Consider the following 19761-nt stretch of genomic DNA (forward strand, 5'->3'; position numbering starts at 1 on the left):
TGTAAAGCAGTTATCTCAGTTCTGATACAGGTTAAGTGTACAGTAATGTTGATATTTTACCTTATTTACTTTGAATACTAAATGTATTTTTGTGAAAATGGTTATTTTGCTCATATGGTACATTCTATTATTTTTAATGAGTTGTGTTCTTTTCCATTAAGTATAAGCTCATGGAGAACAGAGATTTTTTACCAGAATCTAGCTTAGATTGCTTCTCCTGCAGATTACATTAAGAATGCATTTTACATTTTTTTCCTTTTTTCCCTCTCTTTTGAGAAACAGAAAACATTTGTACTTAAATTCAAAATTGAACTTTTTTTTCTCAGATAACCATGATGACTACACAGACTTCTACTATGACATTTGCTCCTTTTGAGGATACATTGAGTCGGATGTTGTTTGGCTGGCAGCAGCAGTTCTCATCATCTGAGAAGAAAAGTGAAGCAAAATCACCTTCCAATGGCACAGGTTCATTGGCCTCAAAGCCTAGTGCTGTTGCTTCAGATAATGTTAAAAAGAAACGTACTAAGAAGAATGAATAAATTTACTTGAGCTCTACAAGGCCAAAAATTTTTTTTCTTATCTACCTGTTAGATTGTGATATTTCTATGTATATGATGTGAAATGAAGACTATATATATGGAATGGAGGTGACAGAAAGAAAGAAATTCTTTGAGGGAGACTAACCCTTTCTGGATTGTAATTCTTGAGTGTTATGAGTGTATCATGTGAATATGTTTTTCTGGTAAAAAAGATTCTGTTGTGATTATTTGAATAGTTTTATATTAATAAAAGAAGGCAAAATTTTTTACATGTTACAAAAAGCAAACCTGTCATTGAAAAGTAACAAAAATTTTAAACTTTAAAAAATGTAGGTATTTTTATATTTTTAAAATTTGAATCTATTTGAGTTTTAGTTCAGCAGATTTAAAATTTTACATTATTAAAATTGCTAGGTATGGAAAACAATTCCTATTTTATTTTGAACACTGAGAAGAGTAAACTTTTCCTAAAACACTTTATATTATAAATGAAAATAAATTGCTAGTTTATATTTTAGATATAAACGTTGTATTTTTTATTAATACGTCAAATGGAAAATATCTGAAAATTTTTTTCCATAGTGGGTATTTTCTACTAGAAGTAATTTTACCACTTTTCATTGAGAACAGAGCATGAATCTTAATCTGAAGTCTTTCTCATGCCCTTGTTTTAAAAAAACTTTTTTTTCAAAAAAAATCAAGGGTATAATTTTTAATAAATTGTTAATCCCATGTTTTGTAATTTTCATTTTATAAGCTTGGCTTACTCTTCTCAACATTTCTCGTGTTCTTTCTAATCTTCATTGGTCTGAATATATTGGTAGTAGTTACTGTAATTATTCAACAAAAAGTATCTCGATGCAAAAATTTTTCCAGTATGGCTTCTTTGTAGTGTCTACTGTTTTAGTTTTCCAGCTGAATATCTCTGACAAGCTTTCATATAGTTTTGTTATATTTTTATCTATTGTACATGTGTTATTAATTTTATTTTAAGTGATAACTAATCACCTTTATGTGGAAATGGTCTGAGAATTGTCCTCGGGCATTTGGTAGTAACCAGCTAACCAAGAAGAAAAAGAGAAGCCAGGACTTCATATGGCAGTCCATTCAGATGAAGAATGATGACATAAAATCTGGTTTTGTCTTAGCAAAATAAAAAAACAAGATACTACATGATGTGAGATTTTCTTACTTTATGATTTAAAAGTCCAGTGATAACATTAAAACTCTGCGACATAGTTTATTTTACCAAAACCATGAACCTACTACCTGTATCAGGTATTTTGTATGGCTTTTAAGTACTCAAGTCACATTTAAGTTAGAAGTTTTGTTGCTGTTGTTGTTGTTGTTTTAAATTTTTAACAAATATAACACCAGCAGGTACTATACTTTTACTTGCTTAAAAAATTGGGGGAGGACACTTTCGATAGTTTTGGAATGCCTAAGAAGTTTATTTTTAATACTGTGACAGAAAGCATTAAATATTTAAGAGTTTTATATGATATTTGGTACTCTTATAGTTAAAAACTTTTCAAAATTACTACTTTGTTAATTATTGAACGGTTTTGAAGTTTGAGTTTAACTATAGTTGAAATGGAAGGAATTTTGTTTTATACTTGTATTAAAGATAAATTTATTAAAGTAAGTTATTTAGCACCAATGGAGTATTACATTATTTTTTTGTTTCTTCTTTTATATTTTCCTTCAGGTAGGGTTTCAGAACTCATCTAGTGTTTTGACTAATATAGTATATATTGAGTGATTACTGTCCAAATGCATTGGTAGAAACTTTATTAATCTATACAAGTATCTTATAACCCTCGATACAAGGTTCTTAAGTAAAATCTGTACTGGAGAACATGACTTAGGTCTGAAACCCCCATCCTGAATCTGTTCATATCACTTGGAGAGTCTTGCCTTGGATTTGCAAGGCAGGTTGTTAGACTCCTTACCCAATGTGAAACATGAATAAGGCCTATAGACCTGCCTCACACAGTTAATCAGAGGTGGCACTGAGAAAGTCAAGACTTAATAGGTCTCCTTAAAAAAAAAAAAAAAAAAGGAGACAAGAAGCTGGCAAGACCATGGGCCAGCTTACCTCAGTGATACCACCCTCAAGTAAAACGTGGCCAAATGTATTATCAAACTGATTTATCAGATTAGTCACTCTTCCTTACTGAGGGAGTATTAAAGGCTGGAGAGAGAGCATATATGTGGAGTGAGTGGGTTTCATTGGAAATACCAGCCTCCCTGTGAGTAGAGACCCAAAGATAGAGAGATGAGAGAAGAAAGGAGACTCTGGTTAGTGTATTTTTTCTTTTTTCTATTCCTTAAAGCCCAGGCACCTTTCCATTGAAATCCACTTCAAATCACAAGCTGATTACAATTGAGTGGAACATTTCACGTTGTAAATGGAATAGTGTGTTCAGAATGCTCTCCCTTTCCCCCAAGAGAGCCCTTTATAGTGTTGGCCCCAGGTATAATTCACATCCTTGGTTTTTTTCATTAAGTTGTTTATTCAACAAATATTGAGTGCTAGTTATGGGTCAATCATTATCCTAAACTCTGAAGATAACAGAAAACAAGAAAAATGCTTGCTCCCTTGGAGTTTATATTCCAGTGGTGGACAGATAATAAACAGATGTATTCTTGTGGTGATAATAAAAGTTATGAGTAAATATTAAGCAGGATATAAGGATAGAAAGGGGAGTGGGAGTGTTTGTTAAAAGAGGACTGCTAGGCCTTTCTGTTAAAATTGCATTTTAGCAGAGACCTGAAGGACATGAGGGAGCAAGCCATGTAGACTGTGGATAAGTGTAAGAGTCATACTGATCCTTCATATAATTGATTTAAAGCATATATTCCCCCAAATTATTGAATTTATTTTTCTTACTAAGAAAAATTTTACTTTGTAGTTTGTAACAGACATACTTCTTAAACAATTTATTTTTTACTTTTTTTTTCTCTTGAGATAGGATTTACATACAATAAAATACACAAATAGTATACATACCATGCATTGTGAAAAATGCATGTAACTTTATAAACTTAACTTCTACTTAGATATATTACTAGCACTTCTGGAAGTCTCTTTCCAGTCAACTCCCTACAACTGAATTTAACATGAGTCATGCAATATGTTCTCTTTTGTGTAGGCTTCTTTAAAACTCAGCATAATGCTTTTGATATCATCCATCTTGTTGGCTTTATTAGTAGTTTATTCCTCTGTAATTGCTTACTAGTTTCACCTTATAGATATACCACAGTTTTTATCGTATTGATGCACATCAGTGATGTTTCTAGTTTAGAGTTTTCCAAATAAGCTACTCTGAAAATTTTTGTATAAATCTTTTGGTGAACATTTTGGTGAATGATTTCTGTTTCTTTGGGCATATACCTAATAATGGGGATTGCTGGACTGAATGGTAGTTCTGAGTTGTTCGTGAAATCTCCAGACTGCTTTCCAAGATGACTGAAGTTATATACATTTTTACCAGCAGTGTATAAGCATTCTCTTTTCTCTGCAGCCTCACAAGGGTCTGTGATTTTTAAAATTATTTTTTGAAACGTTCTTTATATGTTTAAGTTCTGGGGCACATGTGCAGAATGTGCAGGTTTGTTACATAGTTATACATGGGCCATGGTGGTTTGCTTCATCCATCACCCTGTCATCCACATTAGGTATTTCTCCTAATGCTATCCTTCCCCTAGCTCCCCACGCCTCAGTAGGCCCCAGTGTGTGATGATCCCCTCCCTGTGTCCATGTGTTCTCTCTCACTTATGAGTGAGAACATGCAGTGCTGGTTTTCCGTTCTTGTGTCAGTTTGCTGAGAATGATGGTTTCCAGTTTCATCCATGTCCCTGCAAAGGACATGAACTCATTCTTTTTTATGGCTGCATAGTATTCCATGGTATATACGTGCCACATTTTCTTTATCCAGTCTATCTTTGATGAGCATTTGGGTTGGTTCCAAGTCCCTGCTATTGTGAACAGTGCTGCAGTAAACATACGCCTGCATGCGTCTTTATAATAGAATTTATAATCCTTTGGTTATATACCCAGCAATGGGATTGCTGGGTCAAATGGTATTTGTATTTCTAGATCTTTGAGGAATCACCACACTGTCTTCCACAATGGTTGAAATAATTTACACTCCCACCAACTGTAAAAACATTCCTATTTTTCCACATCCTCTCCAGCATCTGTTGTCTCCAGATTTTTTAACGATTGCCATTTTCTAATTGATGTCAGATGGTATCTCCTTGTAGTTTTGATTTGCATTTCTCTAATGACCAGCGATGATTTTTTTTTTCATATGTTTGCTGGCTGCATAAATGTCTCCTTTTGAGTATTGTCTGTTCATACCCTTCACCCACTTTTTGATAGGTTTTCTTATTTCTTGTAAACTTAAGTTCTTCGTAGATTGTGGAAATTAGCCCTTTTTTAAGTCGGTAGATTGCAAAAATTTCCTCCCATTCTGTAGGTTGCCTGTTCAATCTGATGATAGTTTCTTTTGCCTTGCAGAATCTCTTTAGTTTAATTAGATTCCATTTGTCTATTTTGGCTTTTGTTGCCATTGCTTTTGGTGTTTTAGTCATGAAGTCCTTGCCCATGTTTGTGTCCTGAATGGTATTGTCTAGGTCAGGCGCCCCCAAACTACGGCCCGTGGGCCGCATGTGGCCCCCTGAGGCCATTTATCTGGCCCCCTGCCGCACTTCAGGAAGGGGCACCCCTTTCATTGGTGGTCAGTGAGAGGAGCACAGTATGTGGCGGCCTTCCAACAGTCTGAGGGACAGTGAACTGGCCCCCTGTGTAAAAGGTTTGGGGATGCCTGGTCTAGGTTTTTTTCTAGGGTTTTTATGGTTTTAGGTCTTACATTTAAATCTTTAATCCATCTTGAGTTAATTTTTGTATAAGGTATAAGGAAGGGATCCAGTTTCAGCTTTCTGCATGTGGCTAGCGAGTTTTCCCAACATCATTTATTGAGTAGGGAATTCCTTCCCCATTGCTTGTTTTTGTCAGGTTTGTCAAAGATCAGATGGCTGTAGATGTGTGGTGGTATTTCTCAGGGCTCTGTTCTGTTCCATTTGTCTATATCTCTGTTTTGGTACCAGTACCATGCTGTTTTGATTACTGTAGTCTTGTAGTATAGTTTGAAGTCAGGTAGCATGATGCCTTTAGCTGATTTTTTTGCTTAGGATTGTCTTGGCTTTGCGGGCTCTTTTTTGGTTCCACATGAAATTTAAGGTTTTTTTTTTTTCCAATTCTGAAGTCAAATTGCCCTTCTGTTTTTTTTTTTTTTTTTTTTTTTTTTTTTTGCCTTGCGCCAGGCTGCAATGCAATGGCACACTCTCTGCTCACTTCAACCTCTGCCTCCAGGTTCAAATCATTCTCCTGCCTTAGCCTCCCAAGTAGCTGAGATTATAGGGTGTGCTGCCACACCTGGGGAATTTTGTATTTTTAATAGAAGTGGGGGTTCACCATGTTAGCCAGGCTGGTTTTGAACTTCTGATCTCAGGTGATCCACCCATGGCCTCCCAAAGTGCTGAGATTATAGGCATGAGCCACTGTGCTGAGCAAATAATGGCCCTCCTGACTGATGTGAGGTGGTATCTCATTATGATTTCTATTTCTCTAATGATTAGTGATGTTCAGGATTTTTTCATATGCTTGTTGCCACGTGTATGTCTTCTTTTGAAAAGTGTTGATGTCCTTTGCCCTCACCCTGCCCTTTGTTTTTTTAGACTGAGTCACGCTCTGTCTCCTAGGCTTGAGTGCAGTAGTGCAGTGGCACAATTTTGGCTCACTGCAACCTTTGCCTCCTGAGTTCATGTGATTCTCATGCCTCAGCCTCCTGAATAGCTGTGATTACAGGCACACACCACCATGCCCAGCTAATTTTTGTATTTTTAGTAGAGATAGGGTTTCACTTTGTTGCCCAGACTGGTCTCAAACTCCTGGGCTCAGGCAATTCTCCCACCTTAGCCTCCCAAAGTGCTGGGATTACGGGTGTGAACCACCACACCTGGCCCTTTGCCCGTTTTTAAATGGGGTTGCTTGTTTTCTGCTTGTCAATTTGTTTAAGTTCCTTGGAGATTCTGAATGTTAGGCTGTTGTCGGATGCATAGTTTGCAAATATTTTCTCCCATCCTGTAAGTTGTCTGTTTACTCTATTGATAGTTTCTTTTCTTTTCCAAGGCGGATGTCCAGAATGGTGTTTCCTAGGTTATCTTCCAGAGTTTTTACAGTTTTCAGTTTCACATTTACATCTTTAATCCATGTTGTGTTGATTTTTGTGTATGGTAAAAGGAATGGGTTCAGTTTTAATCTTTAGAACATGGTTAAGTTATCCTGGCACCATTTATTTAATAGGGAGTCCTCTCCTCGTTAAGTCTTTTTGTCAACTTTGTTGAAGATTAGATGGTTGTAGGTATGCAGCTTTATTTCTGAGTTCTCCAATGTGTTCCATTGGTCTGTGTGTCTTTTTGTACTAGTATCATGCTGTTTTGGTTACCATATCTTTGTAGTATAGTTTGAAATTGGATAGTGTGATGCCTCCAGCTTTCTTCTGTTTGCTTAGGATTACTTTGGCTATTTGGGTTCTCTTTTGGTTTCATATGAATTTTAGAATACTTTTTTCTAATGCTATGAAAAATGTTGGTAATTTAAAGGAATAGTATTGAATCTGCAAACTGCTCCTGGCAATATGGGTTATTTTAACAATATTGATTCTTCCTATCCATGATCATGGGATGTTTTTCCATTTGTGTTGTCTCTGCAGTGTTTTGTAATTTTCACTGTAGACATCTTTTGCTTTTCTGATTAGCTGTATTCCTAGGTATTTTATTATTTATTGTTACTTTGTGGCTATTGTGAATTGGATTGCATTCTTGATTTGGCTCTCACTTGGACATTACTGGCATATAGACATGCCACTGATTTTTGTACATTGATTTTGTTTCCTGAGACTTTTCTGAAATTGTCAAATCTCGGAGTCTTTGGGTAGAGACTCTGAGGTTTTCTAGGTATAAAACCATATCATTTGCAAAGAGAGATAGTTTAGCTTACACGTCCCTATTTGAATGTATTTTATTTATTTCTTTTGCCTGATTGATCTGGCTAGGACTTCCAGTACTATGTTGAATAGGAATGGTGAGAGCAAGCATCCTTATCTTGTTTGATTCTCAAGGGAATGCTTCCAGCTTTTGTCTGTTTGATGTTGGCTGTAGGTTCGTCATAGATGGTTTTTAATATTTGAGGTATGATTTTCAATGTGGTAGTTTGTTGAGGATTTTTACCATGAAGGTATATTGATTTTTATTGAAAGACTTTTCTGTCTGTTTAAATAATCATGTGTTTTAAAAATTCTGTTTATATGATGAATCATGTTTATTGATTTGCATATGTTGAACCAACCTTGCATCTGTGGAATAAATCCTAATTGATCATGGTGGATTAACTTTTTGATGTGGTGCTGGATTTGGTTTGCTAGTATTTTGTCGAGAATTTTTGTATCTATGTTCATCACAGATATTGATGTGAAGTTTTCTTTTTTTTCTTGTGTCTATGATGGGTTTGATATCAGAATTATGCTTGCCTCATAGAGTGAGTAAGGGAGGAGTCCCTCATTCTCAGTTTTTTGGAATAGTTTCAGAAGGATTAGTACCAGCTATTTATATGTCTGGTAGAATTTAGCTGTGAATCCATCTTGTCCAGGGCTTTTTCTGGTTGATAGGGCTTTTTATTACTGATTCAGTTTTGAAACTCTTTACTTATGCGTTTAGAGTTTCAATTTCTTCCTGGTTCAATCTTGGGATGTGTTTTGTTTCCAGGAATTTATCCACTTCTAGGTTTTCTAGTTTTTGTGCATAGAGGTGTTGATAATAGTTGATGAGGGTTTTTGGTATTCTGTGGTGTCAGTGGTAATGTCTCCTTTCTCATTTTTGTTTGTGTTTATTTGGATCTTCTTTCTCTTTTTATTAGTCTAGCTAGCAATCTATCAATGTTATTCTTTCAAATAACAAACTTTTGGTTTTGATCTTTTGTATGTTTTTTCACATCTTAATTTCATTCAGTTCAATTCTGATTTTGGTTATTTCTTTTCTTCTGCTAGCTTTGGGATTGGTTTGCTCTTGTTTTTGTAGTTCCTGTAGGTGTGATATTAGGTTGTTAATTTGAGAGTTTTCTAACATTTGATGTAGGTGTTTAGTGCTATGAACTTTGACTTTAACTGTGTTAGCTTTATCCCAGAGATTCTGATATGTTTTATCTTTGTTTTCATAGCTTTAAATAATTTTTTAAAATTTCGACCTTAATTACCTTTTTAAAATTACCCAAATGTAATTCAAGAACAGGTTGTTTAATTTTAATGTGATTGTATACTTTTGATCTTCTTAGTGTTTATTTCTATTTTTCTTGTGCTGATGTCTGAGAGTATAATTTTTCTTTTTTAATTTGTTGAGATTGCTTCATGGCCTAATGTGTGAGCTGTTGTGGAGTATGAACCATGTGCAGATGGTATATTGTGTTGTTTGTGGAGCATTCTGTAGTTTTCTGTTAGATCCATTTGGTTAAATGTCAAGTTTAGGTCCTGAATATCTTTGTCAGTTTTCTGCCTTGATTATTTGTCTAATACTGTCAGGGGGGTGTTGAATTCTCCCACTATTATTACATTGTTATCTAAGCTCTTCGTATGTTTCTAAGAATTTGTTTATGAATACAGTTGCTCCTGTGTTGGGGACATACATATTTAGGTAGCTAAGTCTTCTTGTTGAATTGAACCCTTTAATATTATGTAATGCCCTTGTCTTTTTTGATCGTTGTGGGTTTAAAATCTGTTTCATCTGGAATTAAAACAGCAACCTCTGCATTTTTTTTTTTTTTCTGTTTGCTTAGTAGATTTTTCTCCATCTTTTTACTTTGAACCTATGGGTGCCATTGCAGCTTCTATGGATCTCTTGGAGACAGCACACAGTTGGATCTTGTTTCTTTATCTAATTTGCCATTTGTGCTTTTAAGTGGTGGCATTTAGCCTGTTTACTTTCAAGGTTAATACTGATGTGTGCATATTTGGTCCTGTCATCATGTTGTTAACTGGTTTTTATGTAGACTTGATTATGTAGTTACTTTATAGTGTCAGTGGTCTATGTACTGAGTGTTTTTGTGGTGGCTGGTAATAGTCTTTTGTTTCCATAATTAGCATTCCCTTAAGGACCTCATAAAATAGATATGCTGGTAAAAAATTCTCTTAACATTTGCTTGTCTGAAAAGGATTTTATGTCTCTTTTGCTTATCAAGGTTAGTTTGGCTGAACATGAAATTCTTGGTTGTAATTTTTCTTTCTTTTTTTCTTTTCTTTTTTTTTTTTTTTTTTTGAGATGGAGTTTCACTCTTGTTACTCAGGCAGGAGTGCAATGGCGCGATCTCGACGCACCGCAACCTCCGCCTCCTGAGTTCAGGCAATTCTCCTGCCTCAGCCTCCTGAGTAGCTGGGATTACAGGCACACGCCACCATGCCCAGCTAATTTTTTTTTTTGTATTTTTAGTAGAGACGGGGTTTCACCATGTTGACCAGGATGGTCTCGATCTCTTGACCTTGTGATCCACCCGCCTCAGCCTCCCAAAGTGCTGGGATTACAGGCTTGAGCCACCGCGCCCGGCCTCTGTAATTTTTCTTTAAGAGTGCTGAATATAGGCCACCAGTCTCTTCTGGCTTATAGAGTTTCTACTGAAAGGTCTGCTTTTAGCCTGATAGGGTGGTTCATTTTGTAAGTGACCTGCCTTTTCTCTCTAGCTGCCTTTAATATTTTCTCTTTTGTGTTGACCTTGGAGAATCTGATGACAGTGTGTCTTGGGGATGGTCATCATGAATAGTATTTTAGTGGTGTTCTGTGAATTTTCTGAATCTGATTGTCAGCCTCTTTAGCAAGGGGAAATTTTCATGGACAGCATCCTTAAATATGCTTTCCAGATTGCTTGCTCTACCTCTCTTTCAGGGATGCCAATGAGTTGTAGGTTTGGTCTCTTTACATAATTTCATATTTCTCAGAGGTTTTGTTCATTTTTTAAAATTTTTTATTTATTTATTTTTAAATGAGTTGATTTGAAGAACTGATCTTTAAACTCAGATTTTTTTTCCCTCAGTTTGGGCTTTTCTGCTGTTAGTACTTCCAATTGTATTATGAAATTCTTATAGTGAGTTTTCTAGCTCTGTCATCCCAGTTTGTGTTTTTTTTTCTTAAAATGGCTATTTTGTCTTTCATCTTTTGTGTGTGTGTGTGTGTGTGTGTGTGTGTGTGTGTGTGTGTGTGTATCTTAGCTTCCTTGAATTGGGTTTCAACTTTGTCCTGAATCTCAGTGGTCTCCATTGCCATCCAGATTCTGAATTCTAAGTCTGTCGTTTCAGCAATTTCAGTCTGGTTAAGAACCATTGCTGGAGAGCTAGTGTGGTTGTTTGTAGGAATGAACACACTGGCTTTTTGAGTTGCTAGAGTACTTGCACTGATTCTTTCTAATCTGTGTGGATTAATATTCCTTTAATCTTTGGAATTGCTTTTGTTTGGATGAGTCTTTTTGCTTTTATACTGTTTGATGCCCTTGAGGGTTTGACTGTGGTCTTGGTTGGGTTCAGTCAACTGGCTTTGTTTCTGGACAATTTCAGGGGTCCTAGACTCAGCTCCCTACTTTTGGGCTGCATGCTCCAATCCTGGGGCCCTGGTACCAGGTCTGTGGCTTTGTTCTTTGGTCCCTGAATGTTAAGCACCTGCTGCACTGGAGGGGCTGAGTTATTCTCAGTCCACTGGAAACAACACTCCAATGGGGAGTGCTGATGGAAGTGCTTTGTCAGGGCAGTAGCAGTGGGGGCTCACATTTGTGTGCAGTGGTGCAGTGGGGTTCATGTGTGCAGTGCCAGCAGAAGTGTGGAGAGGTCCCGTGTGTGCATGTGCGATGATGTGGCAAGGTCCCTGCCGAGACTCGTGTGGAAGCAACAACATCGCAGCAGCACCCATTTGTACATATGTTCTTGCTCATATCTTTTAATGAACAGAGGTTTTTTTAATTTTGAAGACATCTAATTTCCCAATATTTTGTTGATTTCTGTGTGTTAAGAAACTTTTACCTATCCCCAGCTCATGAAGATTTATGCTAGTCTGAGGAAACCCAAATAAAGGAGTGTCTAGAGAGTCACTTAAAAGAGAAACACCTTACGCTGTTATGTAAAGCAGTAATTCTGTTACTCAGCAAGTCTCTTAGGCCTGGTTTTTGGTTCTGCTGTCTGAAGATCACTGTATACTTACGTATGTGGTTACTTTTTCTGTCCTTATGCTGTAGGCTATACATCACAAGAATTTAGGACTTTTCTACGTAGGGGCTTTCTGTGGGCAGGCTTATCTTGGTTTATCATAACTATGGTATTTAGAAGAGATGGTGACTAAGAATGTGTTAGTAGCAAATATTTTTTAACTGATGTAAAATCATTTAAGCTCAGTTTAGATGTGTGGTTAAAATGGTTAGAAAGGCAGTGATTCATATTGAAATATATGATCTAAGTGTGTATTTGCGGTGATTAATGGTCTGGTATGTAAATCAGTAGACTCTAGCTTAATTTACATGGAAGACTGTTAAGCAATCCATGACAATATAGAGTTATGTGGTATACAAAACTGGAAGAAGAGAATTACTACTTCTACATTTAATAAAGAGAATTAAGATTTAAGTGAGATCAATACAAAAAAACTCATATGGTGGGATTGTTATCAGCAAACGGTGGTTTGAGAGGGGGGAGGGAAAGAGAGGGACTCCAAGACAAATTTAATAATTTCATGTTTTTCTTTCACCTGTGCAGAATTGTAGTAAAGAGAATAAAGTTGATATTGCTTATTTGGATTTTTACAAAAATGTTGTGTAATCAGGCAGCACTTTACTTAAAATGTAGTCTAATTTCAAAGTAGGCTATCGACTGAACCATTCCTTAAAAATAATATGAAAGGAATCTGCTACAGTGGCTGATAGCAACATTGTTATATTTGACATCTTAATGAGCTGTGAGAGGAAGTATAATACATCCTGATTAAATTTGCAGATTATAGTAGATGTTATGAAAGGCTGTAATGACAGAAAAATTCAAAGTATTACTATGCTTGGAAAATGATTTGGCTAAAAAAAATAAGTGTACATCTGGAAAGAAATAAGATCAAAACCTAAGAACTTTGAATGACAAAAATTAATGAAATATTAATGTAATTTTATTTTGAGCTGCTTTCCAGTTTGGGCATTTTATTATTGAGGAAGAATGGAGTAATTCATATTAGAGGACAAATAACAGTCCTCTAATAACAGTTTTATTTGTTAGAGGAAAAAAGTCTTTGCTAAAAACTGCTGATTTTAAGGAACTGTTTTGAAAATACAATAATGTGTATGAAAATGTTTTTACAACTATTTCACAAAGAAGACTCCCATTTATAAGTGAAACCAGAGTTATATATTTTGGAATGCAAATAATGTGCCCCAGTCATTTCCTATGCATAATACTTGAATTCCACAAGTCAGAAAGGCAGGAAATTTGGAAGTCCATTCTCCTCATTACACTGTTATTTATTATTGTTGTGATGCTGTGGTGATGTGATGGCATTCTAATAGAGGAGTTGAGTCACTCTGTGTGTAACAGTCTGACTCATGCATTTAAATAATTCCTGTCTTCTTCTTACTGTGTTACTATGCCAACCATCACGATCACATTCCATGTCTGAGGTTTCATGTTCTCAGTTGGACACAAGTGCTCAAAAGCTCCCATTATTCTTTTCTATGATTATTCATTATGTATTAAGACACATTTTGTGGTAATTAAATCCATTTGAACAGAACCTTAAATCAAAAAGATCCCCTGTCTCTCCCTCCAGTCTTTCACCATGTGTGGTTATGTATTCAAAGGGCTTCTGGTTTGATTCTACCTCCTCTTGAGCAGTGTTATAGTGTTGCTCTTAGTAAGAGACTTGAAGGCAGACTCTAGAATCTTTCAAGTAATTTCAAATTCTCTCAACTAAATCCATGGGTTGCTAGGGTACTCCACGACTGGGAATGACAAAAATGAATGGTTATTCCTCAGTGGTTGTAGTGATTTGACCTAATGGATCCAGAGTACTTCCGGTTAGGTGAAGCAGTTGAGAAATGTTTGAGCAGAACATGTGGGCAACCTGGAATAAGGTTGAGAATTTTTTAGGAAGACACGCTGCTCCTCAGAAAGGCTCCAGGGAAGTCTTTCTGAGTACTCAGAATGCTCTCTGCTGGCACTGTTGCCCCAAATATCAGGTCTTAAATAAGATGGCTGAGGCTGACTCTTCTGCTCTAGCTGCCATCAAGTCTTCCAGGGTGAAGTTGTCAGGACAGTTGTTTAAAGGACAATCATCCTGGGTCATACGCCATTGAAGTGCCTTAATTTCCTAACAGACTTCTTGGCAAACAACTCTATTTCACTTAACACCACTGTATTAGTCTGTTTTTGCATTGTAAAATACAATCATGTCTTCCCAGCAGTCCTGCAAAGTCTTAACTTATTCCAGAATTAATTCAAATTCCAAGGTTCAAAATCTCATCTGACACAGGGCAAGTCCTTTCTATGTAGAAGCCTGTAAAATCAAATGCAAGTTACTTACTTCCAAGATACGACGGAGGTATAGATATTGGGTAAATGCTTCTGTTCCAAAAGGGATAAATCAGCCAAATAAAAAGGCTACAGGCCCTACACAAGTCTGAAAACCAGCAGGGCAGTCATTAAATCTTAAAGCTTAAAAATGATCTCTTTTGACTCTATGTCCCACATCCTGGACATACTGATATGAAGGATGGGCTCCCAAGGCCTTGGCAGCTCTGCCCTTGTGGCTTTGCAGGGTTCAGCCCCCACATCAGCTCTCACTGACTGGTGTTGAGTACCTGTGGCTTTTCCAGGCACAAGGGGCAAGCTGTTGGTGGATCTGCAATTCTGGGGTCTGGAGCATATTGGCCCTCTTCTCACAGCTCCACTAGACAGTGCCCCAGTGGAGACTCTGTGTTGAGGATCCAACCCCACATTTCTCTTCCAGTGCCCTAGTAGAGGTCGTTCATGAAGGCTTTCCACCTGCAGCAGTCTTCTGTCTGGGCACCTAGGCTTTTGCATGCACCCACTGAAATCTGAATGGAAGCTCCCAAGTCTCAACTCTTGCCCTCTGGGCCCGACAGGCTTAACATCATGTGGAAGTTACCAACACTTACAGCTTGTGCCCTGTGAAGCAACATGCTGGGCTGTACCTGTGCCTCTGAGCCATGGCTGGAGCTGGGATGCAGGGAGCAGTGTTCTGAGGCTGCACAGGGCAGCAGGGCCCTGGGCCTAACCCATGAAACAATTCTTCTCTTGTAGTCCTCCAGTTCTGTGATGGGAGGGGCTCCCTCAAACCTCTCTGAAATGCCTGCAAGGCATTTTCCCCATTGTCTTGGCTATCAGCACTTGCTTTTTTCTTATGCAAATTAATGCAGTTTGCTTGAATTTCTGTCCTGAAAATGGGCTTTCTTTTTCCACCACCACATGGCCAGGCTTCAAATTTTTCAAACTTTTATGCTCTACTTCTTCTTTAAGTATAAGTTAAACTTTAAATAATGTATTTGCTCATGCATATGAACCTAGACTGTTAGAAGCAGCCAGGCCACATCTTAAATGCTTTGCTGCTTAGAAATTTCTTCTGCCAGATGCCCTAAATCATCACTCTCAAGTTCAAAGTTCCACAGATCCCTGGGGCAGGGGCACAATGCAGCCAAGTCCTTAGCTAAAGCGTAACAAAAATGACCATTGCTCCAGTTTCAAATAAATTCCTCATTTCCATCTGAGACCTCCTCAGTCTGGCCTCCACTGTATTACTATCAGCATTTGTGTCACAACCATTTTACCAGTCCCTAGGAAGTTCCAAACTTTCCATCTTCTTTTCTTCAAAACTCTACCAATCTCTGCTTGTTACCCAGTTCCAAAGCAGCTTCCACATTTTCAGTTATCTTCATAATAACACTTCACTCCTCAGTACCAAGTTTTTTGTATTCACCTGTTCTCATGTTGTATAGAAATACCTAAGACTGGGTAATATATAAAGAAAAGAGGTTTAATTGGCTCATGATTCTGCAGGCTGTACAGGAAGCATGATGCTGGCATCTGCTTCGCTTCTGGGGACGCCTGAGAAAACTTACAAGCATGGCAGAAGGCAAAGGTGGAGCAGACATGTCACATGGCTAGAGCAGGAGCAAGAGAGATAGGAGGGGGAGATGCTACACACTTTTAAACAACCACATCTTGTGAGAACTCACTATCATGAGAACAGCACCAAGAGGATAGTGCTAGATCATTCATGAGAACCCCTATCACCTCCCATAAAGTCCCTCCCCCAACACAGGATTATAATTCAATATGAGATTTGTGGCGACACAGATCCAAACCATATCAACCACTTTCCAAGGCACAAACCTAGAACCCAGTTCCTTCTACTTCTTAATGACTAACTCCTCCCACAAGGGATAATACTTATAGCCATTCAAAAAATTATTAATTTCACTAAGCCTCTCTCTGACGACAGGAACCCACTCAAAATTCTTTGCAGAAAAAGGAAAATCTGTTTCCAGATGACTTTTAGTCCTTGAGTATATCAAAATGCAGGTGACAACTCACTGTTGAAGAGAAATTAGAACATATCTTTAAACTCTGATAGAACATTCCCCTCAAAGGACACCCTACTACACAAAGTTAAAGGAAATAAATTTAATTCAAGCAAGGATGAGGGGGAAATTGTTAAGGCAAGTAATCCCTTTTAGAAACAGTAACATTTCTTTCAAAGGATATTTATCACTTTTGCACTTAAAGTTTGTAGTTGTTATATTCAGAAAAGTACACAAATCATAAGTATTTGTTTTGCTGTATGATCACAAAGAATATGTCCATGTAATCACAATCCAGCTCAAGATATGCAACATTATCAGTATCTCCTTATTTTTTTTTCTAATCACTGCTCTTTTCTTCTCTTCAGAGGTAACCAATATCCTGACTTCTAATACCAGATGTTTGTTTTGACTGTTTTGGAATTTTATGTCAATGAAATTAGACTGTATTCCTGTGTGTGTGATTTATTTTGTTCATTATTACATTTGTGAGATCCATCTATGTTACTTTGTATAGGTATAGTTCATTTTTTTCTTGTATGAATATACCTCAGTTTTTGTATCCATTTCATTTTGTTGATGGAAATTTAGATTGTTTTCAGTTGTAGGCTATTGTAAATATTGCTGTTACAAACATTCTTGTGCATATGTTTTGGTGTACACATACACATTTTTCCCCCCAGTATGTTATGTTCTTAGGAGTAAAAGTGCTGAGTCATGGGGTATGAGCATATTCAACTTTTGTAGATAATTCCAAAAAGGTTTTTCACAATAGTTGGCTAAGTCTTAATTTGTACTCCCAACAGCAGTGTATGAGAGTTCTAATTCCTCCACATCCTCACCAATACTGTCTATTATTTGTTTTTTAAATTTAGTAATTCTGGTGAAAGCATGGTAATATTGCCTGTTTTTAAATTTGTATTTCCCCAATTTCAAATAATTTATTGGGCATTTGGATATCTTCTTTTGTGAAGTGCCTGTTCCAGTTCCTTGCTCATTTTTTTTTCTGTTGTGTTGTCTGTCCTTTTGTTTATGTAGAGTGTGTGTGTGTCTGTTTCTGTGTGTATGTTTCTGTGTGTGTGTGTGTGTGTGTGTGTGTGTATGTACGCTCAGGATATGAGCATTTCAGCAGTTTTATATATGTCCTTCCACTTTATCAGCTTGCATTTTTACTCTCTTAGTAGTTAACTGTTATGAACAGAAGTTCTTTATTATGATATAGTGTAAGTTGGCAATATTCCCATTATGATTAAAGCTTTTTTGGTCTTATCCAGAAATTTTTTCCTATCCCAAGGTCATGATAATATTCTCCTATATTATCTTCTAGAAGCTGTATTACTTGTATTTTTCTTCTAAGATCTATATTCCATGTAAAATTAATTTTTCTGTATGATATGGGCATGGGGTCAGCTTGCTCACTTTCTTTCCCCCAATTTTCCTTTCTTAAAATGCCACTTTTTCATAAATAAGGGATCCATATATGCATGGAAATGTTAAGGACTCTGTTACACTATTCCATATGTCTATCTTTATTCCATACTGCGTTATCTTAATACTATAGCTGTGTGTTTACATCCAGTAGAATAAGTCCTCCCACTTTGATCTTTTTCTTCTTCTAAGTTTTCTTGTCTATATTTGGTTCCTTTTGCTTCCATGTATTGTGCTATTTCACAATTATGTTGTCTGCAAATAATGAAAAAATACATAACTATGTACTTTATATATATTTATTTTGCCTTATTGTAGTGTCTAGATTAGAATCTCTACTAAAGATATATATATATATATATTAGCTATACCTGCTGGATTGGGATCTAATAAAAATTTTAAGTGGTAAAAAATTGCAAATTTTTACAATTTACAATTGTAAATTTTCACAAAAAAGTGGTAAAACTGTAAGTGGTAAAAAAACATTGTAGGTTTTATTGTTGATATCAGAGAGAAAGCTATTAGCATTTGATCATTAAGTATGATTTTTGCTATAGATTTTGCTAGACGTTCTTTGCCAGATTAAGAATGTTCCCGTCTATTGATAGTTGACTAGATTTTTATTATGAAGGGATATTGAATTTTATCAAATTATTTTCTGCATTAATTGAGATAATTTTCTTTTTAAGTTTCTTAATGTTGTGAATTACATGATTGAATGTTAAAGTAATATTTGCATCCTTGGAATAAACTCAACTCGATTGTGATGGATGATCCTTTTAAAAAATCTGTTACCATATTAAATTGGTTTAAAATTGTTACAATTTGTTCATGAGTGGGATTGCCCTGTAATTTTATGTTCATGTGAAGTCTCTGCACTGTAATGTTATGCTGTCCTCAACACAATTTTGTTTGCATTTCTGCTTTATAAAATAGAGATTGGTTATTCATGAATAGAATATTTGTAGGAAGAGGCTGAAAGCCAGAATGCACTGGCTTTAAAAATTTGATTATGAAGAGAAGGAGAAAGAATGGGCATTGGCCAGAGTAGATGTGGTATTGAAAGAAGATAACTGGTTTTTGTAAAGGTAACATTTGAATATGTTCATATTATAAAAAGTACTAAATGAAGAGTTGAGATTAGAGTTACAAGTCAAGAGAAAGAGTGGTACATTGACAGATGAGATTCCAGAGAAAGGGAGTTGAGTTTGGGGAAGGATCAGGTTGAAAGTCTAGTTTTATACAGAGTAAAAAAGAAAATTCTGTTTTAGCAGAAATTGGAGGTAAGGAAGAGTATAAGGAAAGGAAGGTATATAAAGGTAAATATGAAATTGATAGACAAGAAGTTAAGAGAATTTCTATTGGATGTGGCTTTTTTTCCTGTGTAGTCGTAGACAAGGTGCTCCCCTTAGCAAGAGGTAATAGATGAGATGGTAAAATGGGTAGAGACTTGAAATAGATGAAGCGGATGGTAGAAGCAGCCAACTGGGGATTACATTATTCTTATATGGCCTGAAAATGTTGGAGGCCCAAGTGAAATTGGAGAATACAGTTGATATGGCACCAGTTTGCCCTGTTGGATAATTTTTTTCCTGCTAGGTCCAATAGCTCAGGTTTAGAAGTGGATAGGTAATACGGAGTGTTTGCAGTAACCTTACTGGCACATTATCTTCTTGTAGGCAGGCTAGGTGAAAGCCAACTTAATGAGAAGATTCTTTGGTAAGCTTGAAAATAGGCCAAGGGAAGTTTATATAACTAAAATATCTTGTGGCATTAATTTCAAGTAGACTGGTGCAACCATTTTCACAATTATGATGTTCCTGCCAGAGAAGCTGATATTCATGCAGGCATGTCAGGCTATCCATTCTTCTAGGCAGTGCTTAGATGACACCATTTTAGTGAGTGCTTTGCTCAACTATGTTTACTCCTTTCAGTTGGTAATATAAATACTGTAGCCCTCAGAGATGCAGTGACTGTGGTGATTAAGAATGCTCCAGGCTGTAATATCTGAGGTGCATTTTTAAGGTGATCCAGTTAATTCTTCTTGTTTTTTAATTCCTTGTCCTTTAAGTAAACGTTTGCCTACAATTTATTTCTTGTGTATCTGCCTAACGGGAGAGA

At 36.4% G+C, this 19761-nt stretch overlaps 1 protein-coding gene across 3 annotated transcripts in view; it reads left to right on the forward strand.

The window, feature by feature from the left end:
• Positions 1-19761, forward strand: part of TMEM38B (transmembrane protein 38B) — a 330972-nt gene that overhangs the window by 58465 nt on the left and 252746 nt on the right. The window contains exon 6 of one of the 3 annotated variants that reach the window (XM_003925255.4): positions 327-2202. The exons of the other annotated variants lie outside the window; for them this stretch is intronic. Within the exon in view, the coding sequence (XP_003925304.1) occupies positions 327-542 (216 nt within the window). The 3' untranslated portion in view covers positions 543-2202. Of the gene's footprint in view, positions 1-326; positions 2203-19761 lie in introns of those variants that run through there. 3 annotated transcript variants of the gene reach the window in all.

Source organism: Saimiri boliviensis, chromosome 2 (genome assembly GCF_048565385.1).
Source record: "Saimiri boliviensis isolate mSaiBol1 chromosome 2, mSaiBol1.pri, whole genome shotgun sequence".
Taxonomy (NCBI): Eukaryota; Metazoa; Chordata; class Mammalia; order Primates; family Cebidae; genus Saimiri; species Saimiri boliviensis.